This window comes from Sminthopsis crassicaudata, chromosome 4 (assembly GCF_048593235.1).
Source record: "Sminthopsis crassicaudata isolate SCR6 chromosome 4, ASM4859323v1, whole genome shotgun sequence".
Classification (NCBI taxonomy): Eukaryota; Metazoa; Chordata; class Mammalia; order Dasyuromorphia; family Dasyuridae; genus Sminthopsis; species Sminthopsis crassicaudata.
The window spans coordinates 338272298-338297806 of NC_133620.1; the positions used below are offsets into that span (position 1 = coordinate 338272298).

The 25509-nt window shown below is 36.9% G+C and overlaps 1 protein-coding gene across 1 annotated transcript in view; it reads left to right on the plus strand.

The window, feature by feature from the left end:
* Positions 1 to 25509, plus strand: part of ERN1 (endoplasmic reticulum to nucleus signaling 1) — a 131153-nt gene that overhangs the window by 65463 nt on the left and 40181 nt on the right. Inside the window, exons 3-7 of the mRNA XM_074260829.1 lie at positions 7127 to 7160; positions 9334 to 9406; positions 13749 to 13821; positions 21665 to 21787; positions 23685 to 23786. Coding sequence (XP_074116930.1) covers positions 7127 to 7160; positions 9334 to 9406; positions 13749 to 13821; positions 21665 to 21787; positions 23685 to 23786 — 405 coding nt within the window. The remainder of the gene's footprint in view (positions 1 to 7126; positions 7161 to 9333; positions 9407 to 13748; positions 13822 to 21664; positions 21788 to 23684; positions 23787 to 25509) is intronic.

A 25509-nucleotide genomic window follows, 5' to 3' on the forward strand; every position in this document is an offset into this window, starting at 1 on the left:
ATTTTTAAATTATCTTTTTTTCAATTCAGGGAACAAAACAAGCATTTCCATAACACAGTACAATAAATAAAGATGATTGCCCACAAAAATGCAGATCTGCCATGTATAACTTGCTTTTCTGCAAGTTGTATGCAATATATGGAACTGTTATCATGTAAATTTATTTTTTTTCCTCCTCTTTCCCCCTTTCCATAGAGATGACTTACATTAGACACAAATAAGCATAAAGATATATACACACATATACAATCATACATACTCAGTGTATGACACACATATGCATGCATATACATGCACATTTATCAGCACACATATACAATACGTACATACCTGCACACACATATATATAGGTACCTACTGTATGCAATGCATGTTGTCAAATTATTCTATTATTTCTAAGGTGAATAATTGAATTAGTTGATAGACATTTTTTCCAAGTGTCTCTAAAATTCCTCATCTTCATTGACCTGTTTCATCACTAGCTCTTTATTTATAGATGGAGAGGTTAGAAGATCATAGGATTTAAAGCTAGAAAGGGCCTTAAAGATAAATCTATTAGAGTCCAACCTCCTCATTTTACAATTGAATGAATGAAGAGTCAAGATTCAATTCATTCAATTAAGAGGTCATTGATAATTTTGGAGAGAGCAGTTTTGGTAGAATGATTTGGTCGGAAGGCCCACGTCTGAGTCAAGAAGAAAATGACAAGAGAAATGAAGGCAACTATTGTAGGTGGCCTTCTCAAAAAATTAGGCACAAAGGACAGAAGGGATATGGGATTATAATTAGCATGGATGGTTAGATCAAGTGAGGGTTTTTTTGAGGATGATGGAGAAATGAGTGTATTTGTAGGTTGCAGAGAAGCAACTTGTAGACAGGGAGAGTGTATATTGGTGAGAGAGTAGGGATGTCGGAGAAGATAGAATAGAATGGGATCACTTGTAAAATGGTTTGCCTTAGCAAGGAGAAAGACCATGTATCTTCATGTGAAATGAGTGGAGAAGATAGTGGCAGAATGCCTTTGCATGGTGTGAGATGAGGTAAGAGAGAAGATGGAGGTCTCTTTAAGAAGCTTCAATTTTTTCAATAAAATATGAAGCAAGGTTCTCTTATCAGATCCCATAATTTAATTTATCATTGATAAATCTCAAGCCATAGGAAGCTTAGGGAGGGATAAAAAGGTTTGGAAGAATTACTTACAATGAAATGAAATTAATTTTTTTAAACGACAAGTTAGACTGTTGACCCGACTTCAGGGAGCTTATATCTCTAATGGGAGGAGACAGCACAAATATAGACTAATGGTCAGGAAGGGATTGTCTTAGGAGTCCCAGAAACAATGAGAGGATCCATTATGTAGTTGGTTGTCACACTCTTTTCAACAACAATGGTCATATTAACCAGACAATCACCTAGCACTTACTAGCATATGCCAGGCACTAGAGTTACAAGTAATAAAAAAATTTAAAAACCTTACATTTACATATATAAGCACATAATACATATACATATATATATGATTAACTATCACATATATATTCATCTGTGTATATATGTACATATACATGTGATGGTTTGTTTTATTACTGAGTCTAAAGGCAAGAGTTGGAAAGTGAAGAGATGGAATGACAGGAAACATGTCAAGATGGTAAAGGTAGGCAGCTCAAAGGGATATAAAGAATTGTCTTGTCCGGGGCTAGATATAGTGGGCTAGTTAACTTTGCACTCCAAAGCTGAGTGGATAATTCCTCCTAAGGAGGACTGGATATGTTTTTCTGGTGGTTCAGTCCAGAGGTGCTGCTCTAAGATAGGGAAAACAGCATGGATGATGGAAGGATGATTCATTTAGAACTGAAAGGGGCTTTTGGTTGGCCATAGAGTCAAACTTCCTCTTTTTGTTTATTAAGAAATTGTTACCTATAAGAGTAAGTAACATGCCTAGGGTCAGTACATAAGTGTGTGAAATGGGTCTTGAATCTGTCTTCCTGCCTCTAAGTTCAGTGCTCTATTATGCAATGATACCTCTCCAAGAACTTGATAAATAAGAAGCATGGTTTGGATCAGGAAAATGGGGCTGAGTCATAGCACAGAACCAAGATTTCAGCCCAAGTCCTGTGACTCTAAATTCACTATTCTTTTCTTTGGATCACCCATCTCTTATGTTAAAGAGATTCTTAGGTGACTGGATAGACTAGTTCTTAAGCCAGAAAATCATGACTTTTAAACATTGGAGCAATGATCCCTAGAATGGTTAGTTCCTCCAGTATATTCTGTCCTGGACATTTGCCACTCTGCTGTCCTGGGGAGCTTAATCCTTTATTAGAAATTTAACCCTAGAAACTCCTAGCCTGGGATCTGCATGAATATGTGGTCATTTTCTTGCCATTCAGTACTTTATCTTTGTCCTTTGGTATCATAAGATCTTTTCATCTTCTTTGCCATCATACATAGTATGTCTTTCCCTCCTTCCCATTCCTTACCTTCCAGCACTGGAATGATAATGAAACCATTATTGCCATTCCTCCTAGAAAGGACATATCAGTCAACTTCACTATGGTTCCAATTGTGGTCTTTTTGGCTTCCCAAACCAAAACAATTACATTCTGGCTCTCAGCTTTTAGATATTCTACCATCTTCCCCTAGGAAGCTTCCTTTACCACAAAGACTCACTCAAGTTTTTTTTTTTTTGTTGTTTTTTTTTTTTTTTTTTTTTTTTTAATCACATAGTTTGGTACCCAATAATTTCCTTCCTTCCTTCCTTCCTTCCTTCCTTCCTTCCTTCCTTCCTTCCTTCCTTCCTTCCTTCCTTCCTTCCTTCCTTCCTTCCTTCTTTCCTTCCTTCCTTCCTTCCTTCCTTCGTTCCAGCAGTTTTCAAAAATGATATCATGAAGACTGCAAAATGTGCAATTCAAGGACTTTTGACTTTAATTATGCTCTTCATTTCTATGCAATTTGGGGCAAAATATTTAACCCCTCTGACTTTCAACTTCTTTATCTAAATGAGCCACTGTACTAGATAAACTGAGGTGCATCCAGCTCTTAATTCTTTAATTGATCATACTATCCTCTGCACAGGGCTGTTTTGAGGTTTAAATGAGATAATATATGTGAAATATTTTGAAAATCTTAAAGTGCTATGGAAATGCATTCTTGTGGTAGTGGTTGTTATTATTACTATCATGTCATATCTCAATTAGGGCTTTCTGCAGTACATAGTTTTAGATCTTGGGCCTCTACCTTGGATACTCAGTATATAATATCTAGAGAAGGGGGAAGCTTTCCCTATAAGCACAAGTCTCCTGGCAGAGCAGACGTGGTCATTCATCCAGAATTTCCTTGTCTCTCAGGGTGAGCTTCTAGACATTCTGAATTTCTTTGTGTCCACTCCGTCTGTTAATTGGTGATGCATTTAGATGCCCTTTTGAATACCATGTGTCCTTTGAAAGAGAAGCCAATTAGTTTTATGATCTTGTGGTTTTCGGGGCTGCCTTGAAAGCTGCTGTTTCCCTCTGGCCAGCTTCAGTAGGGTGACTGCGTATGCCTGGGTTTTCTTCCTCTTGCATCAGTCAGTCTTGCTGAGTGTACAAGAGGTTATTGATGGAAAAGATAAACAGATTACTTAGACTGAGAGCTAATAATTGCCTGGTGGTTTTTTTTTTTTTTTTTTTTTTTCTTTCTTTCTTAACATGCCTTTCATCATTTAGTGAATTGTTTGTTTTGCTGCCTGAGGCCTGGTTGGAAGTACAGATGGTGTGGTGGGCATCTGTTGTTGTGACGATTGTGTGCCTTGGGAGCTGGGCTTCTGAAAGCAAAGTCAGTACCAGAAGACGGGATAGAGATTTCACTGAAGGAGAAGAATCCTGGGTGAAAGCGACCACCATGGGTTTTCGGCTGCCCCCGCCCCTCCAACACACATTGATGAAGCCATAGGCTTTTAGGTAGTTAGCCAGAAAAAACACTGATTAAGCTGTGGGCACATGTGGCACCAGCCAAAGCATTTATTAAGCACTTGCTGTGGGCATTAGTGGCACAGAGTGTAGAGCACCAGCCAAAGCATTTATTAAGCACTTGCTGTGGGCATTAGTGGCACAGAGTGTAGAGCACCAGCCAAAGCATTTATTAAGCACTTGCTGTGGGCATTAGTGGCACAGAGTGTAGAGCACCAGGCAAAGCATTTATTAAGCACTTGCTGTGGGCATTAGTGGCACAGAGTGTAGAGCACCAGCCAAAGCATTTATTAAGCACTTGCTGTGGGCATTAGTGGCACAGGGTGTAGAGCACCAGGCAAAGCATTTATTAAGCCGGGGGGAGCCTCCATTGGAGGGGCCTTCCTTCTGGAGGAATCCAGATTTCTTTTGGAGAGGAGTTGAAGGATGAGGATAATGAGAAGAGCATGGTTGGGAGTTGGTAGCTGAGAAGTGAGAGCTAGAAAGGACTTTAGAGATTATAAATAGTATGGATCTGTCCTAGACTCTACCCAAAGGAGTGATGACCAAGCCCTTTTTTGATAATGCCCTTGCACTGATAAGCAGTTTTCAGAAGGATTCAGGTAAGGAGAAATCCATATCCTGATTCTTCAATTACAGGTTTCTGCCTTCTCATTTGAGAATTTCTGGGTTTTAATATTTATAAATGAGAGAGGAAGGACGTACAGTGTTTAAGACAGAGACATGACCTTGAAGGTAGGGAAACTTACCTTCCTATCCTGCCTCTGATACATACTGGCTGTGTCACTCTGGGCAAATCATTTAACCACTAGGCAACTATTATTTTTTTTTAAATGATAGCTTTTTTATTTTTAAAACACATGCAAAGATAGTTTTCAACATTCACCTTTGCCAAATCTTGTGTTCCAAATTTTTCTCCCTCTCCTTCCTTCCCCCAGACAGCAAGCAATCCAATATATGTCAAACAAGTGCAATGCTTTATATGCCTCCACATTTTTCTTTAATAATAATAGCTTTTATTTTTCAAAATATATGCAAAGATAGTTTTCAACATTCACCTTTGCAAAATCTTGTTCCAAATTTTTCTCTCTCTCCCTTCTCCTCAAGAGCAAGTTATCCAATATGGATTAAACATGTTAAGCAACTTTCTAAGACTAAATTATAGAGAAGGTGTCCAGCCTAAATTGGTAGAGGAAGTTTTCTCACCTGGAAGTTCCCTATACCAAAGAAATCATATGGTCAGTCCCTGTTGTTAGTCAATTATTTTAGTCATATCTGACTCTTCAATGACCCCATTTGAGGTTTTCTTGGTAAAGACACTAGGGTGGTTTGCCATTTCATTCTTCAGTTCATTTTACAGATGAGGAAACTGAGGCTTACAGGATAACTTGCCCAAAGTCACACAATTAGGAAGTGTCAGAGGCTGCAATTGAACTCGGGTCCTCCTGATTCCAGGCTCAGAGCTTTGTCCACTACATCATCTGGGTACCATTGTTCAGCCTCTACTCTCCTAATAATCATAATTTTTAAAATTAAAAATTTTTTAATCAATAAAAATCTACTTTTTCTACCTTTCACCTCCCACTTCTCCCTAGTTAATAAAGTAAGTAGAACAAAACTACTATTATAAACATGCATAGTTCAGGGAAATATGTTGGCCATATCCCACATATATAATATATATGTCTGTATATATGTGTGTGTATCTATCTATATCTTTATTTCTATCTATATCTTTATTTCTACCAATCTATCTATCTATGTCTCATTGTATGCTCTGAGTCTGTTATCTCTCCATTTGGAGGTGGGTAGCTTGTCTCATCATAAGTTCTCTGGAGTTATGATTGATCATTGTGCTAATCAGAATTCTTAAGTCTTTTAAAGTTGTCTTTATAAAATAAAAAAAAAACCCACAATATTGTTATTATATAAAATGTTCTCCTGATTGTGCTTACTTCACTCTGTATTATTCCATTCTTGGAAACTATCGCCTTTATCATTTTTTATAGCACAATAATATTCTATCACATTCATATACTATTTGGTAGGTGCCCCTTCCCACAATTTTCCAATTTTTTTGCCACTGCAGAGAAAACTGCTTTACATATGAGTCTCTTTTCCTCTTTCTTTGTATCCTACTTCCTATACACTGGGTCAGAGGGTATGTACAGTTTAATAGCTTTCTGGGCATCAATCCAAATTGTTTTCCAGAATGGCTAGATTACTTCTTAGTTCCACTAACTTTGCATTAATATACCTGTTTTCCCACAGCCAGAAAAAACATTAAGCTGTGGGCACATGTGGCACAGAGGATAGAGCACCAGCCAAAGCATTTATTAAGTGCTTGCTGTGGACAGGTAGTGACACACAGGGGATAGAGCACCAGCCAAAGCATTTATTAAGCACTTGCTGTGGGCATTAGTGGCACAGGGTGTAGAGCACCAGGCAAAGCATTTATTAAGCTGGGGGAGTCTCCAATGGAGGCATTTGTCATTTTCCTTTTCATCATCTTTGCCAGTCTCATGGGTGTGAGGTCAAACTTCAGAATTGTTTTAACATGCATTTCTCTAATTTCCCCTAAAAATGTGTCACAAATCACTAGAATTTAGTTTTTGAAAGCCTATCATCTGCCTTTTGCTTAAATGTACTGAGGCATAACCTTTATCCATTAATGATTGTGTCCACTTTAGGGTCTGGTGGCCACTTTTGGGTTTTTTGTAAATATCTCCATCCCCAAATTGTATCTCACTTTCACTGGTAATGAGTTATTTGATCTTAGCACAGTGCTTCTGACATTTGGATCCATCCTAACTCTTAATTTTGACCTTCCATTTTGTTGATATGTATATCTGTGATCTTATTTGATCCTTCAGGTCATTCAGCTAGAAGCAGTAGTAGCTATTGATGTTTGGTTTAGCAGTGTGGTTTAGTAGAAAGCATACCGGACTAAGTTTGAATCCCAGCTTTGATGCTTAGCTCGGGCACATCTTTAAATCTTTCTTTCTTCCTCTTTACTTAGGGGTATGAGATTTAGGGAATGTAGTCACAGATGGCTGTGAGAAAGGCATTTTATAAAATGTAAAGCAGCATAGGAATATGAGCTGCTTAATTCTCCTTTGAGGAATCCTGATGTACTTCGCTCACTCTCTCCTAATGACTTCCTATTTTTTTTTGTACAGATCCAGTCCTGCAGGTTCCCACCCACGTTGAAGAGTAAGTTTTCTGATTCACTTCAGCTTTTTTTGTGTGTGGTTTGTCTGAATTTGTTGCCTCCTACCCCCACTTTTTATATTCCTCCCCTTCTACTAACAAAGGGAAACAGTTTGAATTGAGAAACTCCCAGGCCAACAAAGACTCATTCCCCAGCCAGCATTGGGAATGTCACTGTGATATGAGATGAAAATGACCTTTTCCAAGTACATAGGGTTAGAGATAAAGACTGGACTAGGGATTTCTTCTGTAATGAAAACTATTGGATGAGGAAATTCCTTCTGGTATTTCTTCTGCAACTTATAATTATTACATTGAAGCCTAAAACAGTCAAAGATTGAATGAGATAAATAGGTGGTATAGTGGTTAGTGGGCTGGGCTTGGAATTAAGAAAGATCTGAGTTCAAAATCAGCCTATAATGATTCGCCTAGAGTTACACAACCGATATGTATTATAGTCAGGACTTGAACCCAAATAAATTCAAGATTAGCTCTCTATTTAGTGTGACATCCTGCCTCATCCCTATATGAGCTATAAAATCTTTGCAAGTTAGATGCAGATCATCACTTCAGGTAAAAAGAGAACTTGAAAACTGAAAGAAAAAAAAATCACCGCAAGGGGATTGTCTGTATGACTTCCATATGATCCACAAGCTATTTAGAATTGTTGATTAGCTCATGGGAATTCCCTAGATGGCTGCTTTGGCAATCCTTTTCCATCTGTTTTGTGTTTCTCAGACACGCATTTTCCTTTCTGTTTCAGTGTCTGAACATTACACGTTCAGGATCTTGCTATTAGTTTAAAAAAAAAAAAAAAAAAGAAAAACACTCAGAAAAAAAAGACTGATGTGATCTGCTGAGTTTATGTATTGTTCCTAGGATAACTGGATTTTTAAAAATAATGTGGAAGTTGGATATGAAAGGCAAGTTGGAAATTTTTAAAATGTTTTTTTCCTTGTCCTTATTCATAGAATCTTAGGGTTTGCAGGGGTCTACAAGGTCCAACTAGCTCAGCCTCCCACCTGTTACAATTACTGGGACCTTCTTTATATTCCCAGCACTTAGCACAGTGCCTGTACATGATAGGTATTTAATAAATATTTATTGACTGAATGGTGGGAAAGCGCTGTGCTTTTTGTCAGAGGTGCTAGGTTCAGCAGTCTTTGAGTTCAAATCCTAGCTCCCAAACTAACAAGCTGTGTGACTGGCCAGGTTACTTAACCAGTATGAACTTGTTTCCTTATCATTTTTTTCTTTTTTTTTTATTATAGCTTTTTATTTACAAGATATATGTATGGATAATTTTTCAGCATTGACAATTACAAAACCTTTTGTTCCAATTTTTCCCCTTCTTCCCCCACCCCCTCCCTCAGATGGCAGGTTGGCCAATACGTGTTAAACATGTTGAAGTACCTTATCATTTTTTTCTAAAGGAATAGAATACTGTGTATTTTGGAAAAACCATAACCTTAAAAGAAATATAAACCTAATTCTTATAATTCTAAATGTGAACCAATTAAATAGTATAATAAAACAAAAAGAGAAGGAGATTGGATAAAAAAAAAAAAATCAAAACCCTACAATCTGCTGCCCACAAGAAAGACATTTTTAAAAAAAGACATGCATAAAATAAAACCAAGAGGATGGGGAAAATTTATGCATCAAATAAATCCAAAAACACAGGAGTGGCCATGATGCTATCAAACAAAGCAAAAACAAATATTCAAAAACCGGAAAGGGAAAAACAGGGAAACTATATTATGCTGAAAGGAACCATAGACAAAAGCAAGATTATAATAAATGTATATGTCCTAAATGCCTTAGCATCCAAATTCATAAAAGTAATATTAAGTTTCAAGAAAATATAGTCACACAGTCAAGACAGATTTCAATATCAGTTTTAAATAAATCTAATGGAAAGACATTGTTTCCTTCTTTAAAACAGATATAGTCATATTTATACTACCTTACTGCTTCCCTCTTCATACTCCGATATTGCCTCTGATTATCTTCAGTTTTTCATATATATATTTTGATTGTACATAGTTGTTAGCTTTCTGTGAGTTCCTTGATTTTAGTATTCACTACCATGCATATGACCGTACCTTTGAATGACTATCAGTATGTATGTACACAGCTGTCAGTGATTTTATTTTTTTGCTCCCACTCCTCCCAGGCCTGCATTCCTTCCAGACCCCAATGATGGGAGCTTGTATACACTTGGCGGTAAAAACAATGAAGGTCTGACGGTAAGTGTCCTTGATTTCACACCTGGAAACTCCAGACTTTCAGATGGCTAGATATCTCCATGTGGCTTTATAGTTGGCAGGATGCTAGTGACAGAAAATGATGAAGGCATCAAGGATCTGCCACACTTTTCTTCATTTGCTCATGACATGCCCCGTGGATTTGCTCACTTCCCACATTTGTAGTCTGCAGAAATTTTATCTGCAAAAATTATTGCTTTTGAAAATTAAAATATTTCATCAGGACTTAGAATAGCAATGTTCATCAGTGGGTGTGAGAGTGGGAAGGATATGAAGGATATTGCCTTTATGTCCCCTGTGCTTAGTACAGTGTTTTGCACATAGTAGAGTTGGGGAAAGGTGGTGTCTCATGAACTTTACAATTATCTGAAAGAAATATGAAGTATGAATACATACACATAATACATAGACATACATATATAATTATTGTAGAAATACATTAAAATCAATAGAGAAATAGACCAGGGAAGCAAAGCATTTTAATTATGGTGGACAGATTATAAAGATGTGATTATAAAGACAGAAGTTAGAAGACTTTTAACATAGCAGTCTTAAAGACATAGCAGTTTAAGTCCAGACTGCATGAAAAGAGTAAGGGCAAGGGAATAGGATAAGAATATTCTAATTTTTAATTATTAATGATGAATTCACTTTTGTCACCTTCCTATCTTTTGTAAAATTAATAGGGTGAGAATAAAGGTAGATAATATCATAGTAATATATGATAGCAGGAAATACACAATTATCTTAGAAAGATTCTGAAGATCACCTGGTAGGATAAGATACTAGACAATGAGGTCCTTTTTCACACTAAACTGCCAAGTATTCCATCTCTGCTGCGGGGAGCACAACTCTGTTGGGCTGGTCACATTGTTCAAATGCCAAATGTACACTTGCCAAAAAGACTGCTTTATGGAGAAATGAGACGGGACAAGTGCTCTGTGGTCAGAAAAAGCAATACAAGAATACCCTCAACGTCTCTTAAGAACTTTAGAATTGATTGCAGTGAACCATCCAGCATGGCGTGCCCTCATCAGAAAAGGTGAGCAAAACAGAAGAAGCTTAGAAGAAATGTGAGATGCACAAAATTAGAGAGTGGCTGACCTGTGGCAGAGCATTCTGAGTTCACATTGGTCCAGTCAGTCAGTCAATCACTTGACTTTCACATAGTGATGTCATTTTGGTCCTCTTCAAGAACAAAGGACAACAACCAACCAAGGTTTAAGAAAGATTCAAAAATATATGAAACATGAAGATTCACATAGAGTTAAAGTGAGGGACTAGAGTATAATTGTTTATACCTTAGATAAATTTAAAGTAGCAAGGGTATCAATCACAATGTAAGAAAAGTCTATGGCAAAGATACACATGACTAAAGAGAGATAAATAAGGAAGTTCCATTGCATTTAAAAGCATCCTAAATAATGTAATGAGATCAATTTGTGTGTGTGTGTCTGTGTGTATGTGTATGCAGGCAAAAATAATTGCACCACAGGTAGCAATGCATAGCAAAAACATAATTATAAGAAACCTAGGGAAAAAAAAAGTTGAAGATCTGAGTAGATTTTTAGAAAAATTAGATGTGATAGACCTCTGGTGACTACTGAGTAGGAAATATAGAGTCTACATATTTTGTCAATTTGATTGGTACCATCATAAAAATTAACCATGTTCTAGGGCATAAAGAAATAGAGAAAAGCTGAAATAATGACCATATTCATTGCTAACCAAATGCAATACAAAATGAAAATTTAAATAATATCCTAAAGACTTTGACCCAGCAGCACCATTACTAGGTCTGTATCTCAAAGAAAGGCATAAAGGAGGGAAAAGGACTCACATGTGCAAAAATGTTTGTAGTAGCTCTTTTAGTGATAGTAAAGAATTGGAAAAGAAGTGGATGCTCATCAATGGCTGAACAAGCTGTGGCACATGAAGGTAATTGAATATTATTGTGCTATAAAAAATGATGAAAAAAATGATTATAGAAAGGCCTGGAAAGATTTACATGAACTGTTCCTGAATGAAACAAGCAGAATCAGGAATACATTATACACAATAATTGCAAGAATATGCAATGATCAACCATGAAAGGCTTGGTTCTTCTTAGTGATTCAGTGAGCCTAAGCAAGCCTAGTAGACTTTGGACAGAAAATGCAATCTGCATCCAGAAAAAAAGATTTAAAGATCTTTAGTTGTAAAGATCTAATGTAAATAAAATGTGTTTCTATAGGTAGAAATTCTCTCTATATTTCAGAATAAGCCTTTATCAGAAATATTGAATGTAAAAAATTTCCCCAAGCTTTCTGCTTCCCTTCTAATCTTATCTTCATTGCTTTTCTTTGTGCAAAATCCTTTTAATTTAATGTAATCAGTATTATCCATTTTGCATTTCATAATATTCTCTAGTTTTTTGGCCATAATTCCTTCCTTTTCCACAGATCTGAGAGGTAGACTAAACCCTGTTCTCCTAATTTGCTTATAGTATTGCCTTTCATATCTAAATGAAGAACCCATTTTGATCTTATCTTGGTATAGGGTTAGATATTGGTCAAGCCTACTTTCTGCCACACTATTTTCCAATGTTTCCCAGGTTTTTTCAAATCTTGAGTTCTTATCCCAGAAGCTGAAGGCTTTAGGTTTTTCAAACACTAGTCTTTGTCATTGGCTTAATTTTATTTTTTTAAAAGGAGAAAAAAAATAAAATTTCCAACAACAAGAATGAAATCCCAACAAATAAAATGTTAGAAACTGTTTTGCTTCATTATATGAGACAGAACTGACACTTAAAAGAAATACATAATAATTACAAAAACATATTCAGGTTAAATGGAATAAGCCACAGAGAATTTAAATAATCTAATCTCAGAAAAATAAATTGAACAAGTTAAAAAAAAATAAATTCTTGTATAACTATATATATTTGCTGCAAAAAAGAACTACTTGGGCATGGAGGGAAGGTAGATTAGTGGTCAGTGATATGACATGGCAAAATGATCATCAATAAAATGTTTTTTAATATGCTGAGGAAAAGAAGTTCAGAAAAGGGATATATAAATTTTATTACCTTCTTAAATAATATCTATTTCTTTTAAAAAAAAACAATTAATGGAAGTTTACAGTTTCTTATAAAAACCTCTTTCCTATTCTTTTACTTGGACTGTTTGCGTTTATTGAAGATTAAGTTCACAATTTTACAAAATAAAATTTAAAAACCAGTCTGTAAACAAAAAAAATTATCCTGCCTGTCTGTATAGAAGTATTAGACTACAGCAAGAGCATCAAGCCATGCATTTTCACACCTGACTTATGGACTGATTTGCTTCATTTGACTATACTTATTTATCATAGTAAGGCAGTCTGGTCTCAGATATTTACTACCTGTGACACCCTGGACAAGTCACTTAACCCTGGTTGCCTCAGTTTTTTCACTGTAAAATGAGCCGGAGAAGGAAATGACAAACCACTCCAGTATCTTTGCCAAGAAAATCCCAAGTGGAGTCATGAAAAGTCAGACATAACTGAAAAAAGTCTGAACACATGTATCAGAATGGGTTACTCCATTAGGATTTAGTGTGAGGCAGGGGGAGGTTAGTCTGTGGGAAATGAATATGTTTGTTTTAAGGAAGGAAAGAATATCAATAAAACTTTAAAAGAAAAAGCTCTTTCAGTGGTGAAAATATCCATTGAAATCTGGAACTAAGGGGAATTTTTCAATCCTTGACAGAAAGAGCCTTTTTTGTTTGTGTTTCAAGAATACTGGGGATTCCAAAAATAAAAAAGAAACAGGTGCTTGCAAAGGAGTTTGCAGATGTTAGCTGTGGACTTAATGGAGAAAAAGCAGTTTTATGTTGAAACATAGTTTTGAAACTTTCGACTTTTTACAAGCTTCTTTTCTTGATTCCCATCATTAGTTGTTTCTTTCTTTTTTTTTTTTTTTAAACCAAAAACTTGGAGGCAAACAGCAGTAAGATGGGGGAAAGAATTTGGAACTGAAAATAACAATTTTAAAATAAAAAGAACCCTTGCCTAGGTAAAGGAAGCTGGTTCTTACAGGGGACAGGCCACCTGGTGACTGCTTTATGTATGTAGCAGAAGTGAGAATGGAGGTGGCCCCCCCTCCCCATCTCACTTCCTTTTGCCTCCAGCTGCTAACCATTTTTCATTTCAGGATCTCAAATTTGAGTTGAGGAAGTAGTCAACAAAACTTTTCTCTTTTTAGCAAAATTGCATAACTGAAACAGACTGCCTATTAAGATTGTGAAAATTTCTCAAGCTTTTAAAGTTAACTTGTTTTTCTTTATATATGTCTTCATCTTTCTAGAAACTTCCCTTTACCATCCCAGAATTGGTGCAGGCATCCCCATGCCGAAGTTCAGATGGAATTCTCTATATGGGTAAGAAGTTTCTATCAAAAATTAGCTTAAATAAATAGATAATTAGTTATCAAAAATAAAGGTGTTTCATTTTCCTTTTTTTTGGAACTATTTTTCTTGCCTTGAATTGTGGGAGACAATGCTGTTGAAGCCATTGGTTCTGTTAAATTAGCCAGGTGGTACTAGCAAATAGAACCCTGCACTTAAAATCACGGTCAGAATTCAACTTCTGCCTGATATGTTTGCTAACTGTGTGACCCTAGGCAAATCATTTAACCTAAGTCTGTTTCCTCATCAGTAAAATGAAAGAACTGGTTGCTAAGATTCTTTCTGGATCTAAATTTATAAGATTAGTTGACGAATTTAGGTTCCTTACATAGGAGGGAGTAGGGAAAGAAGTGGGAGATATTGTCCATCAACAACAAGCTTTAAATATTAATTTCTGAATGAATATATACATGTATATATTAATTTGTAAATGAATATACATCTACTTAGAAATTAAAATAAATATATGAGTATATATTTACATAGTATATTATATATACTTGGTATTATCAATATACTCAAATCAATCAATTTAATTTATGTGATTAAATATAGAGTTAAATAAATGTTTACATTCATTCAGAAATTGGCATATAAGTATTATATTAAATGATATACATAATCTATATGTTTATTCCTAAATTAATCTCATATATAATTATTATACAATTAATTTTTATGTAATGAATATACACATACATACATATGTGATATAATGTATATGTATTAGTTCTCTCCTTTTGTATCTAGTAAGCCTTTTAAGGTTAAAAAAGAAAATGCAATTCAAGAAAACCACTTGAAGATAATGATCGTGTCTGACAGCATATATGGTATTTAATAGCCCTCCATTTCTTCAGTGAAAGAAAGCTTTTAGCTGCTCTCTTGGCCTTCCTGGAGTGATTTAAAGATTATGTCATTCTAGGAAGAAATTGTTTGAAAATTAAAGTGGGTACAATCATCTGAGCCAAGAAAAGGAAACCAGATTCTCTTTGTTAAAGGATTGTCTTAGTATTTCCTATTATCAGAAGGGAGAAACCGACCCTCCCCCCACACATGTATACATATATATGCATACATATATAAATATATGTGCATATGCATATTAGATAGATAGATAGCAAGCAACACACTTAACAGTTCATCCAGCATTTAGCTTGCCTGAATTTCAGTTCTTAGAAAATTCAGCTTTTTCAGAGCATCAGATCATCTTCTTTTATCTTGCTATCAAGATGACAATTTTTAAAATAATAAAATAACAATAGTATTTATGTAGCACTTTAAGTTTTCAAAACATTTTTCAAATGTTATCTCATTTTATCCTCACAACAATCCTGAGGGATGATTGCTATTATCTTCATTTTACACTTCAGGAAACTGTAGTTAAGTAATTTGTCCAATAAGTGTACATTAGTAAGTCTCTAAGGCAGGATTTGAATTCAGGTCTTCCTGACTTCAAATCCAATGTCTTCTTTACTATGTCACATATAGGAAAACTGCATTTAGCTGGAAATGATGGTAATGTTAAGTGGTTCCTGCTACTCTTGCAAAATTAGTATTTTTTGTTGTTGATGAGTGACCAAAAGCATTCCTTACTTGATACTCACGGTGCTTTTGATATTATCTGGTTCTGTGTCTGAGATGAAGGATGTGGTCAAGACTTTCAGTGGTAACATTGCTTCCCCTTGCTTCCATATCTCTGGGAATGACCTAGACTTGTACGTGCCTCTTACGACAGAAAGAACTATTTGTTTGTGTTTCAAGAATACAGAGGATTACAAAAATAAAATAGGAACAGGTGTTTGTGAAAAGAGTTTGCAGATGTTAAATGCAGACTTAATGGAAAAGAAACAGTTCTATGATGAAATTACTATCTGATTTCCATAACTTTAGATGAGGTAGAGATGATTCTATGTCACCAGCTCTTCTATCTCAGTGATACTCAGAATCAGCAGATTTATTTAGGGTCTGACTGGGCCTGAGATCATAGGATTGTTTTTCTTTTGGAGCTGCTGTTGTTAAGGCAAATGGGATCAAATGATTTGCCTACATTCATCTAGCTATGGCAGATTTGAACTCAAGCTCTCTTAACTCTAGGGTCAGTCAGTGCCTTATCCACAGTGCCACTTAGCTGCCCCTCAAGATTACCTACTAAAGTCTCAGCAATTCATCTCTCACATGGCTCTTAGAACACATCCCTCTCAATTTCTCTAGTGTTAGTGCTTCCTTAAATTAAGTCATTCATTGGTTACTTGAGAGTTTGATGATTGCCTGGTTCATCTATTGAAGAAATACAAATAATTGAGACTTTCCTTGGAGCAGCCAATGGCATAGACCTTTGTCCTTGTCCATTGCCAAGGCTCTGAGGGAACCTTGGAGCTTGTCACAGAAGAGCAACCCAACTGATAATTCTAAAAGCTTTTATCATGCATGGATGCAACTTGGCAAGGGGTTGAGCTCCAGGACCCTGGAGGTGGGATGGATGAGTGAGAAGCTAAGAATGCATCAGTATCATTATTACTCCAAAGACAAAGATGCAGACACATCTCTGGAGGAATAAATACCGTCAGTAGTTCAATAAACATTAATTAAACATTTACTAGGGGCCAGATATTGCCCTTAGTGGGAGATACAAAGAAAGTACAAAACATTCCCTGCCTTTAAGGAACTCACACTCCAACAGGAGAAACAAGATGTAAATAATCAGTTACAAATAGTAAATAGAAAGTAAGCTCAGAGGGGATGGCACTAAAAGCTGGAGATGGGGAAGTGGAAAACCACGCCTTCTACAGAGGGTGAAATTTGAGGTGTCTTTTTTTTTTTTAATTGAAAATTTTTCTGATGAAATTACTATCTGATTTCCATGGTCAAGATGAAATGGAGATAATGATTCCTTGTCACTAGCCCTTCTATCTCAGACATGCTCAGAATCAGCAGATTTAGGCAGGGTCTGAGTGATTGGGTCTGAGATCATAGGTTTTTTTCTTTTGTTTTGGAGTGTTTTTTTGAGACAATTGGAGTCCAATAGTTGACTTGCCCAGGGTCATATGGCATTTCTCTAATCAATAATGATTTACAGCATTTTTTCATATGACTATAAATTGATTTCTTTTGAAAAAAATTTTCAATACTACTTTATTGTTCCAAATACATGTAAAGAGTTTTCAATATTCATATTTGTCAGACTTTGTGTTCTCCCTCCCTCCTCCTCAATACAGCAAAGTAATCTAATAGAACCTAAATATGTGCAATTTTTAAAAACATATTTCTGTACTTGTCATGTTGAATAAGAAAAATCAGACTAAAAGGGGAAAAAAACAATGAGAAAGAAAAACAAACAAAAAAGGTGAAAATACTATGTTTTGATCCACATTCAGTCTCCATAATTCTCTTCCTGGATACATATGGCATTTTCCATCCCAAGGGTATTGGAATTGTCTTAGATCACCTCATTATTGAGAAGAGCCAACTCCATCACAGTTGATCATCACATAATCTTGTTGTTGCTGTATACAAGTTCTCTTGGTTCTGCTCACTTCACTCAGCATCAGTTCATATAAGTCTCTCCAGACTTTTCTAAAATCAGCCTGTTGAGCTGAGTCTTCAAAGAAGCCAGAGGAACTGAGGGGTAGAGAGAGGTGAGGAGAAAGTATCTGAGGGCACTAGGATATAGCAAATGTAAAAGTCAGGAGGAGTTGATACACAAGATCCCAGCCTTGGGTACAGTGACCTTCAGATCTGACAGGTGAAAGAAGGTGACTGATGATCCAAGGGAGAGGTTCTATCTTCCCTGGCTCCTAAGTCTTGTCAGATTCTTGACCTTTTCCAATCTTTGGTACGGGACACCTGGACTGTCCCCCTACAAGAGGGCTATTTTGTTGTTCAGTCTTTTTCAGGGTGTTTGATTCTCTATATCAAACCATTTGGGGTTTTCTTGGCAGAGATACTGAAATATCTGCCATATTCTTCTCCATCTTATAAAGAAACCGAGGCAAACAGGGTTAAGTGACTTGCCCAACGTCACATAGCTAGTATCTGAGGTTCAATTTGAACTCTGGGCCCAATTTGAACTCTATCTGGAAATAGAGTTCACCACCAGGCATACCAGTCAGAAAACAGGGTATTTCTAGAGAAGAAATCTTGTATCAGAAAAAGTCTAGGTCTAGGAAACCAGAAACATTTTAAATCTCTCATAATGACATCAAAGAGTCCACAAGTCCTATTATTTGGCAGATTCTCCTTATTGTTGTTATTTTCCTTCCTCTTGTTCTTGTTCTTCTTATTCTTCTTCACCTCCTTCTTCTCCTCTTCCTTTCTCTTCCTCCTCCTTCTCTTCTCTCTCCTTTCTCTTCTTTCTCCTCTTCCTTCTCTCATCTTTCTCCTGCTCTCTCCTTTCTCCTCTTCCCTTCCTCGTCTTTTTTCTCCTTTCTCCTTCTTTTCCTTTCTCCTCTCTCTTCTGTTCTCCTCTTCTTTTTTCTCCTCTTCCTTCTCCTGCTCTTCTTCCTCCTCCTCCTCTTCCTTCTTTTTCATCTTCCCTCTCCTCCTCCTTTTTTGTCTCTCTTCAGGTTTGAATGCCAAGAAAGAGAAGTGTGACAGATGTCAGGCTTATTATTAACATAATAAAAATAGGATGGGACACAGTGGATAGAGCAGGAAGTCGGTAAGACCTGAGTTCAAATCTGACCTCCTACATAAGATGTGTGATCCTGAGCAAGTTACTTCACCTTGTTTACCTCAGTTGCCTCATCTGTAAAATGAGCCAGAGAAGGAAATGGCAAACTACTCCAGTATCTTTGCCAAGAAAAGTCCAGATGGGTTTACGAAGGACAGCACTAAAACTACTAAACAAAAAGTACAGAATGTTTATGAAAGCCAGCTATGTAACAGGTCGAATGATTCATGTACTTATAAATCCTCCCAGTGTATCTGGGTGTTCTAATTCCAGGAACCTCATGAAATAACCAACACACTGGCTAAATTACACAGGAAGCAAGTGACACAGGCTCTGCTTTGCTCTGTGATGAGGGAAACAGGCAAATAAATAGAAAGATTAAGACATGTAACAAGTATCCAAAGAGTTTTTCCTCTTTAAAATTTTAATTTCCTCTTTTAAATTTAATTTTTAGTGCTGCTTTTGTTAAGCTTGCCAAATTTTTCCTTCTCTACCCATGGACCCCTCCCTTATGGCATAAGGAAAATAAGCTAACACATTGGTCAGTTGTTAAAAACAGATAGGCCATTCCAAGTCTGTAGTCTACCACCTTTCTACTGAGAGGAAAGAAATATGTTATATTTAATCCTCTGGTGTAAGGATTGGGCATCAGTCTTTTCTACAGAATAAATTCATTTAATTTATTTAACTAAGATATTTTTTCTAGGAATGGTGATGTCATGCTTATCCAATCACAGACACCATGCTGTGTAGGTGAAGCTTGACTCAGGCTAGCCCAGTGATCCAGGTTCAGTTTTAGAGTAGAGTATAGGCTTGGAATCCGGAAGACTCATTTTCCAATCAAATCCAGCCTCAAAAACTTACTAGCTGTATGAGCATGAAGAAGTCACTTTGCCCTGTTTACCTCAGTTTCGTCATTTGTAAGATGAGCTGGAGCAGGGAATGGCAAATCATTTCATTGTCTTTGCCAAGAAAATCCCAAATGGCGTCATGAAGAATTGGACAAACTGAAAAATAATTGCAAAAAAGAAATACCCATCGACCATCTACTAATTAACCAAAGGAAGCTAACTTAGCCATATCTGGGAAAAGGTATTCAGCAAGGATACATCATTTATTAGAGGCAGCTAGGTGGGGAAAATGCTGAACCAAAAATCAGAAAACCCTGATTTCAGGTCCAACCTGGAGCCTCACTTAATCCCTGCCTGCCTCAGTGAACTCATCTGTAAACAGGGAATAATAATAGAACCTGCTTCCCACATGTGTTGACAATAAAATGGGGCAGTTAATTTTAAAGTTCTTTGAAAACCTTAAGGCACTATGTAAATGCTGTCTGTTATTACTGCGATTAGTGATTCTTTACTTATGTATGAGCCAGTGATGTCTGTGGAAAAGCTCCCAGCATGTTGTTCACTGGCTTCTGTGTGGAGACCACCAGGAAATTACATCAGTGATTCAAGTCTGAGTCCTCTGGGACAATTAAATGTCCAGGATTCTATTATCTTTTAAGGAAATGTTAGCACAGTCTCCATGGAGTAAGACCTAAGGGAAAAGCTTGCACAATCTATGTGACAATGGCCTTGGCAAATAATATTCTGTTCACATCAGTAAATTAGATGATTGAGGTCAGGGTGTAATCTGAAGCTCTGAAAGAAAATTAGTCTCACTGATCTGAAAAGGGCCATCTTCTATGCTGTCTTATAGTCAGCTGCACTAACCACTCCATTTATTTCAGCATTTTTTGAGCATTCTGCTGTATAGAGTGGTTATCCTGGGCCTGGAGGGAGATACAAAGTTAATCAACCCTCCCCTCAGCGGACATAGTATCTAGCTCTAGGCTTCAACAGCATGGAGTTATGGTTCATGCCCTGCTTCAGATATGTACTGGCTATGTGATTCAGGACATCACTTAACTGCTCAGGACTCTAGGCAGCTCTTAGAACAAATTTCAGAGAAAATTTCAGTTTTTTGCCATGATTTCTCTATGTCAGTGAAATTAGAGGTCTAATACAAAATCTGTGTGTATATATACACATATATATATATGTAAATATACAAAAAGTCCTAATTATGTATGTATTTGTGTGTGTATCTGTATGTGAGTGCAAATATATAAGAAAAAGTACATGTGTATGTGAGATAATCATCACAAATAGTTCCAGTTATATATGCATGTATGCATGCATGTGTGTTTATATATTTGTATGTATTTGTGTAGTTATCACAGATATCAGTTCCAGTTTTATATGTATGTGTATATATATGTATATACATATATATACACATACATGTAGATTCACACCTATATACACAGATGTGTGTGTAGTAATCGAATACCAGTTCCAATTATATATGTATGCATTTGTATATATAGATGTGTGTATATATATGCCTGGCACTGTATAAGGCACTGAGAATCCAAAGAAACACTAGAGGTAGTCCCTGCCATCAAGGAGGTTACTTTCTAATGGGGGAAGACTATGTACAAAAAGAAGCTGAACAAGGAATGGGATGAATGAGGAAAGGGAAGGTATGTGGCAGAGGCAGGGAGGTAAGAGTGGGATGGTACGGAAGAATTATGACCAGGTTGGGAATGAAGAGATTGCTGACCTGGGTACCCTCCTTAAATGGAGTTTTTAGAAGGAATCCTCCATCCTGCATTCAGAGGAAAGGGCCCTGGGGTGAGGGTAGTAAAGATCTAAGACTAAAGTGATGTATGAGGATGAGGAGTTCCTGGGGCATGATGTTGGGCTCAGTGGAGTGTGGCCAAGAGGAAACAGTGACAGCTCCCCTCAGAAGTCTCTCCTATTGTGACTAATTCTCCTATTGTGGAATGGTGATGATAGGGAATTAGCCAAGAGTGTCCCACAAAAATATTGCTTCTAAGTATCATGGAGACTTGGGTCCTCTGACCAGGGATGTACGACCAGTTTGCAGAGTGATGATTTCTTTGGACTGCAGGTCTCTATCTCTGATCACTTTTATTTTTTAAAATTTATTCTTTACAAGGCAATTAGAGCTAAGTGATTTGCTTAGTAAGTGTTAAGTGTCTGAGGTCCAAGAGTCCTTACTCCAGGGCCAGTGCTCTATCCACTATGCTATCTAGCTGATCACTTTTTAAATTAAGAAGGCTTTGTGTCTTTTCAGGTAAGAAGCAAGACATTTGGTATGTTGTTGACCTTATGACTGGAGAGAAGCAGCAAACTTTGTCTTCAACATTTGCAGAAAGCCTCTGTCCATCCACTTCTCTTCTGTATCTTGGACGCACAGGTAATAATAATAATAAATAATGCTGCTTTGCCAATAATTGATCTTAAGAGTTAGTCAGAATGTTGAGGAAAGAGGGCCAGGCTTGAAGTCGAAGAGATCTGGATTGAGGTACTCTATGTGAAAGTCATTAACTTCTTAGCATCCTACACTACTCTCAGTGACTTTAAATTCCAGGGAAGCTGATGATCTGCATCCCTGCACTTCCATCCTTACCTCATACTGATAAAAATCACATCTACAACCCCATCTTTTCTTTTTCCCTAAAAAAAATTTATCTTAAGTCATGGCTTTTGTTCTCTGTGGAGAGCTATTTATATTCTTCTTATTCCCATTCTCCATCCTTCCTTACATTTCTCTAGCTAAACCTGCTGGGGCAGTGCTTTGACTCTTGGGAGTAGAGTTTCTTGTACTCTGAATAGTTGAGAAAGGGAGCTGTATATCAGTGAGCTTTTACTAAGCTCGCAGGAGCAACTCTGATCTCAATTAAATCCCTCCTGGCCTGTAATCATTTTTGGAGGAACCCTGGAGTAGGAATAAGCAAGTTCCTAGAAATGATCCCTAGCTGGATTAGTCATGCAGATATACATCTTTGCCCATAGATAGAATTGTAAAATGAGACTGTAAGGGCGGGGTTGCATTGATTATCCCACCCCATTTTGTTATGTAAGAATACTCCTTGAATAAATCAGTTCATTAGAACTGAGTACGAACAGGATCCTCCTTTCTCATTCAGAATCAGTTGAACCATAGTTTGAGAGTCTTGGTCAGGCCCTGTGGAGCTTGTATTAAAAAAGAGGTGCTACTACAGAAAGGGCTGCCACAAACATTTTTGCTATCCAGACTTCCAATAAAAAGGTCTTCTCTTTATCCAGCTTCTCTTTTTAATGCCTGTATAACTGATGATTCTATATTATCATCTATTTTTTTTTTAATCCAAAATTTCTGGAAACCTGAATATTGCCTCAACTACAAATTGGTCATGGATTGGCTGGAGATAATTAGAAATACAAATTAAAGAGTCTAAATGTTAGGGATTTTCCTACCTGGGAGCTCAGAGCAATTGTGATTGTATGTATAACTTTTTATTCAATTTACATTCCCTAAAACCATTGAGATAGATGAACACCACATGTACCTTAGAGCTCATCATATTTTTCTTGGGCATAACATGATCTAACTATCACAACTATTATAATAACACTAGCTGATTTGTTTCTGTCAATAAATATAAATTACATAGGATTTTTAAAAACATTGTTAGGGGTGATTAGCAACTGAATTCTTCTCCAGTGTTTCTTTGTGGGATGGAAGTAACTGGGTTCTCCAAGGTCATGCTGGTGGAGTATAAACCTTAGTGGGTCTTACTAAGTTGGAAGTATAGACCTACTAGATTATTCAGTTGTGATTTGAGGACTAATCTAGCTACGTTCTGATAGATTCATATATCACCAGAAAGTTGGGCACATCTCAGTACAGACTAAGGTGTATGGAGGGAGGAGTTTTGATCTTTGATGATTGAAAGAATATTTACATTAAAAGAATCAGTTCTTCTGAGGTGCTTTCTAAATGTAGGATAAGACTTATGACTGTCTCTTTTATTAAAAATTTTTATTTATATATTTTATTTCAAATATGGCCCTTACACTTGGTAATCCATGCCTTCTCTTCTCCCGATCCCTGAACTTCTAATTAGGAAGAATACTTAAATAAGCTAATAGTCATGACATAGTTGTTGTGTCTGACAACAAGTTTGTGGATGGGGACATGTTTCATTTGGTCTTTTACAACCAAGTTTGGTTATTGGATTCTTATGCCTCTTAGTACTGTTTTCATTTATAGTATTGTAGCCATTTTGCTTATTGTTCTTCCAATTCTGATGAATATTTATTTTCCCCAGAGTACACCATCACCATGTATGATACAAAGAACCGAGAGCTTCGGTGGAATGCTACCTATTTTGATTATGCGGCTACTGTACCAGAAGAAGACATGGAGTACAGTAAGGGTTGAAGAGTCCTATGAGAGAGAGAAAAAGAGGAGAGAGAGAAAGGGAGAGAAAGAGAGGGGGAATGAGAGACACAGAGAGAGAAACAGACCGAGAAGGGGGGAGGGAGGGAGGAAAAGAGAGGCAGACAGAGAGACAGACAGAGAAACAAAGAGAGACACAGAGAGATACAGAAAGAGAGAAGAGGGGCAGAGAGAGAAGGGAAAGGGGGCAAGGGAGAGAGAAGGAGGGAGAGGGAGGGAAGGAGAGAAATAAAATTAATTTATTAATTGGTTATGATGTGCTAGGCACTGATGTGATAGGTATTGTATGTGTACATACTAGCAAACAATACAATCTCTGCCCTCAAGAAACTTACCTTCTAGTGGGTGTAGGGGGTGTGGAGGGGAAGGAAAGACTACACAGTTTCTGGCACTGGGGTGGGAGTGGCAGTATTGGGATGTGAAAATAACTGGGAAGTGACTTAGAGGCTTAGTTATGAGCAAGCTTAGTTTTCCAGGGTGGAGATCAAGGCGAGTAGTTGGCTGAGACTTGGACTGGGAGGGATGGTTGTAGGTAAGATAAGATGGGAACTTGCTTTTCAGAGTCTAGCTTTCCTATACTCTGGTTTGGGCTGGTGTTGGGGAAGGAGAGCTGAGAATGACAGCTGCAGTCCAAGCCTAATGGAGTAGAGATATCCCAGAAATAGAATTTCCTGAAGTCAGGTCCTGGAGTCAGGAAGACCTAAATTCAAATGTGAACTCAAGACATTTGACACTTACTAGCTGTGTGACTCTGGGCAGGTCAATTAACCCCAATTGTCTTGTGCCCTCTACCCACTTTGTAAGTACTTTGATTAAAAAAAAGTGCCAGGCAATTTTATGGGGAAAAAAAGGGGAAGGTGGAAGTAGTGATTTAGGGTCATTATACAGAGTAGTGAGTGTATTTTTAAGTTGAATCAGAAATGAGAATCACTGTTGTTTTCTTAGCTTATAACTTGGACAAAGCTTAAAGTTTCTGTTTTTTGGCCCAAGAAAGACTTGCCTCCCTTCCCCCTTCCTGGGATGTCTACTTGTTTAAATGCTAGCCCTTCTGGACTATTTGCAGGCAGAATGTTTTGCCATGGGTCCTATATGCCTTTCATTTTGCTTGCAAAATTTTAAAAGATTGCTTGCAAAAATCAAAGATCAATCAGACTTCCCCATCCATGTTGCCTGCTTCCTTGGGATCTACCTTTACTTGTTGAATAAAACAATTAAGAACTTAGCCTGAAAAATTGGCTTTTGAGAAGGAACCTCCTCAGTTCCATATTTGTAGACATTTCTCAAATTTTATTAATTTGGTGTTTTTTTTTCCCTGAGAACCAGGCAGCTTTCCAAATTTTATGGACTTGGTGGAGCTCATGCCAATTAGCAATTTTCTGGAGAGATAGGAAAATGTCCACATTAGAGTGGATTAATTTTTTTTTTTTTTAACATTATAATATGGTACCTCATAGATTAGAAAAGAAGGGATCTTATTGACTAAGTAGTCCAATATTTCCATTATGGAGAGAAAAAAACTGATGATCAGAGAAATTAAGCAGCTTACCTAAAGTCACCGAGGCAGTAGAAAGGAAGGAAGGAAATAAGCATTTATAAGTCTCCAGGCATTGCCAGGAGATTAAGTGCTAAGTGTTTTGTAAATATCTTCTTTGATCTTTACTATAAACCTGTGGGGTAGGTGCTATTGCTAGTTC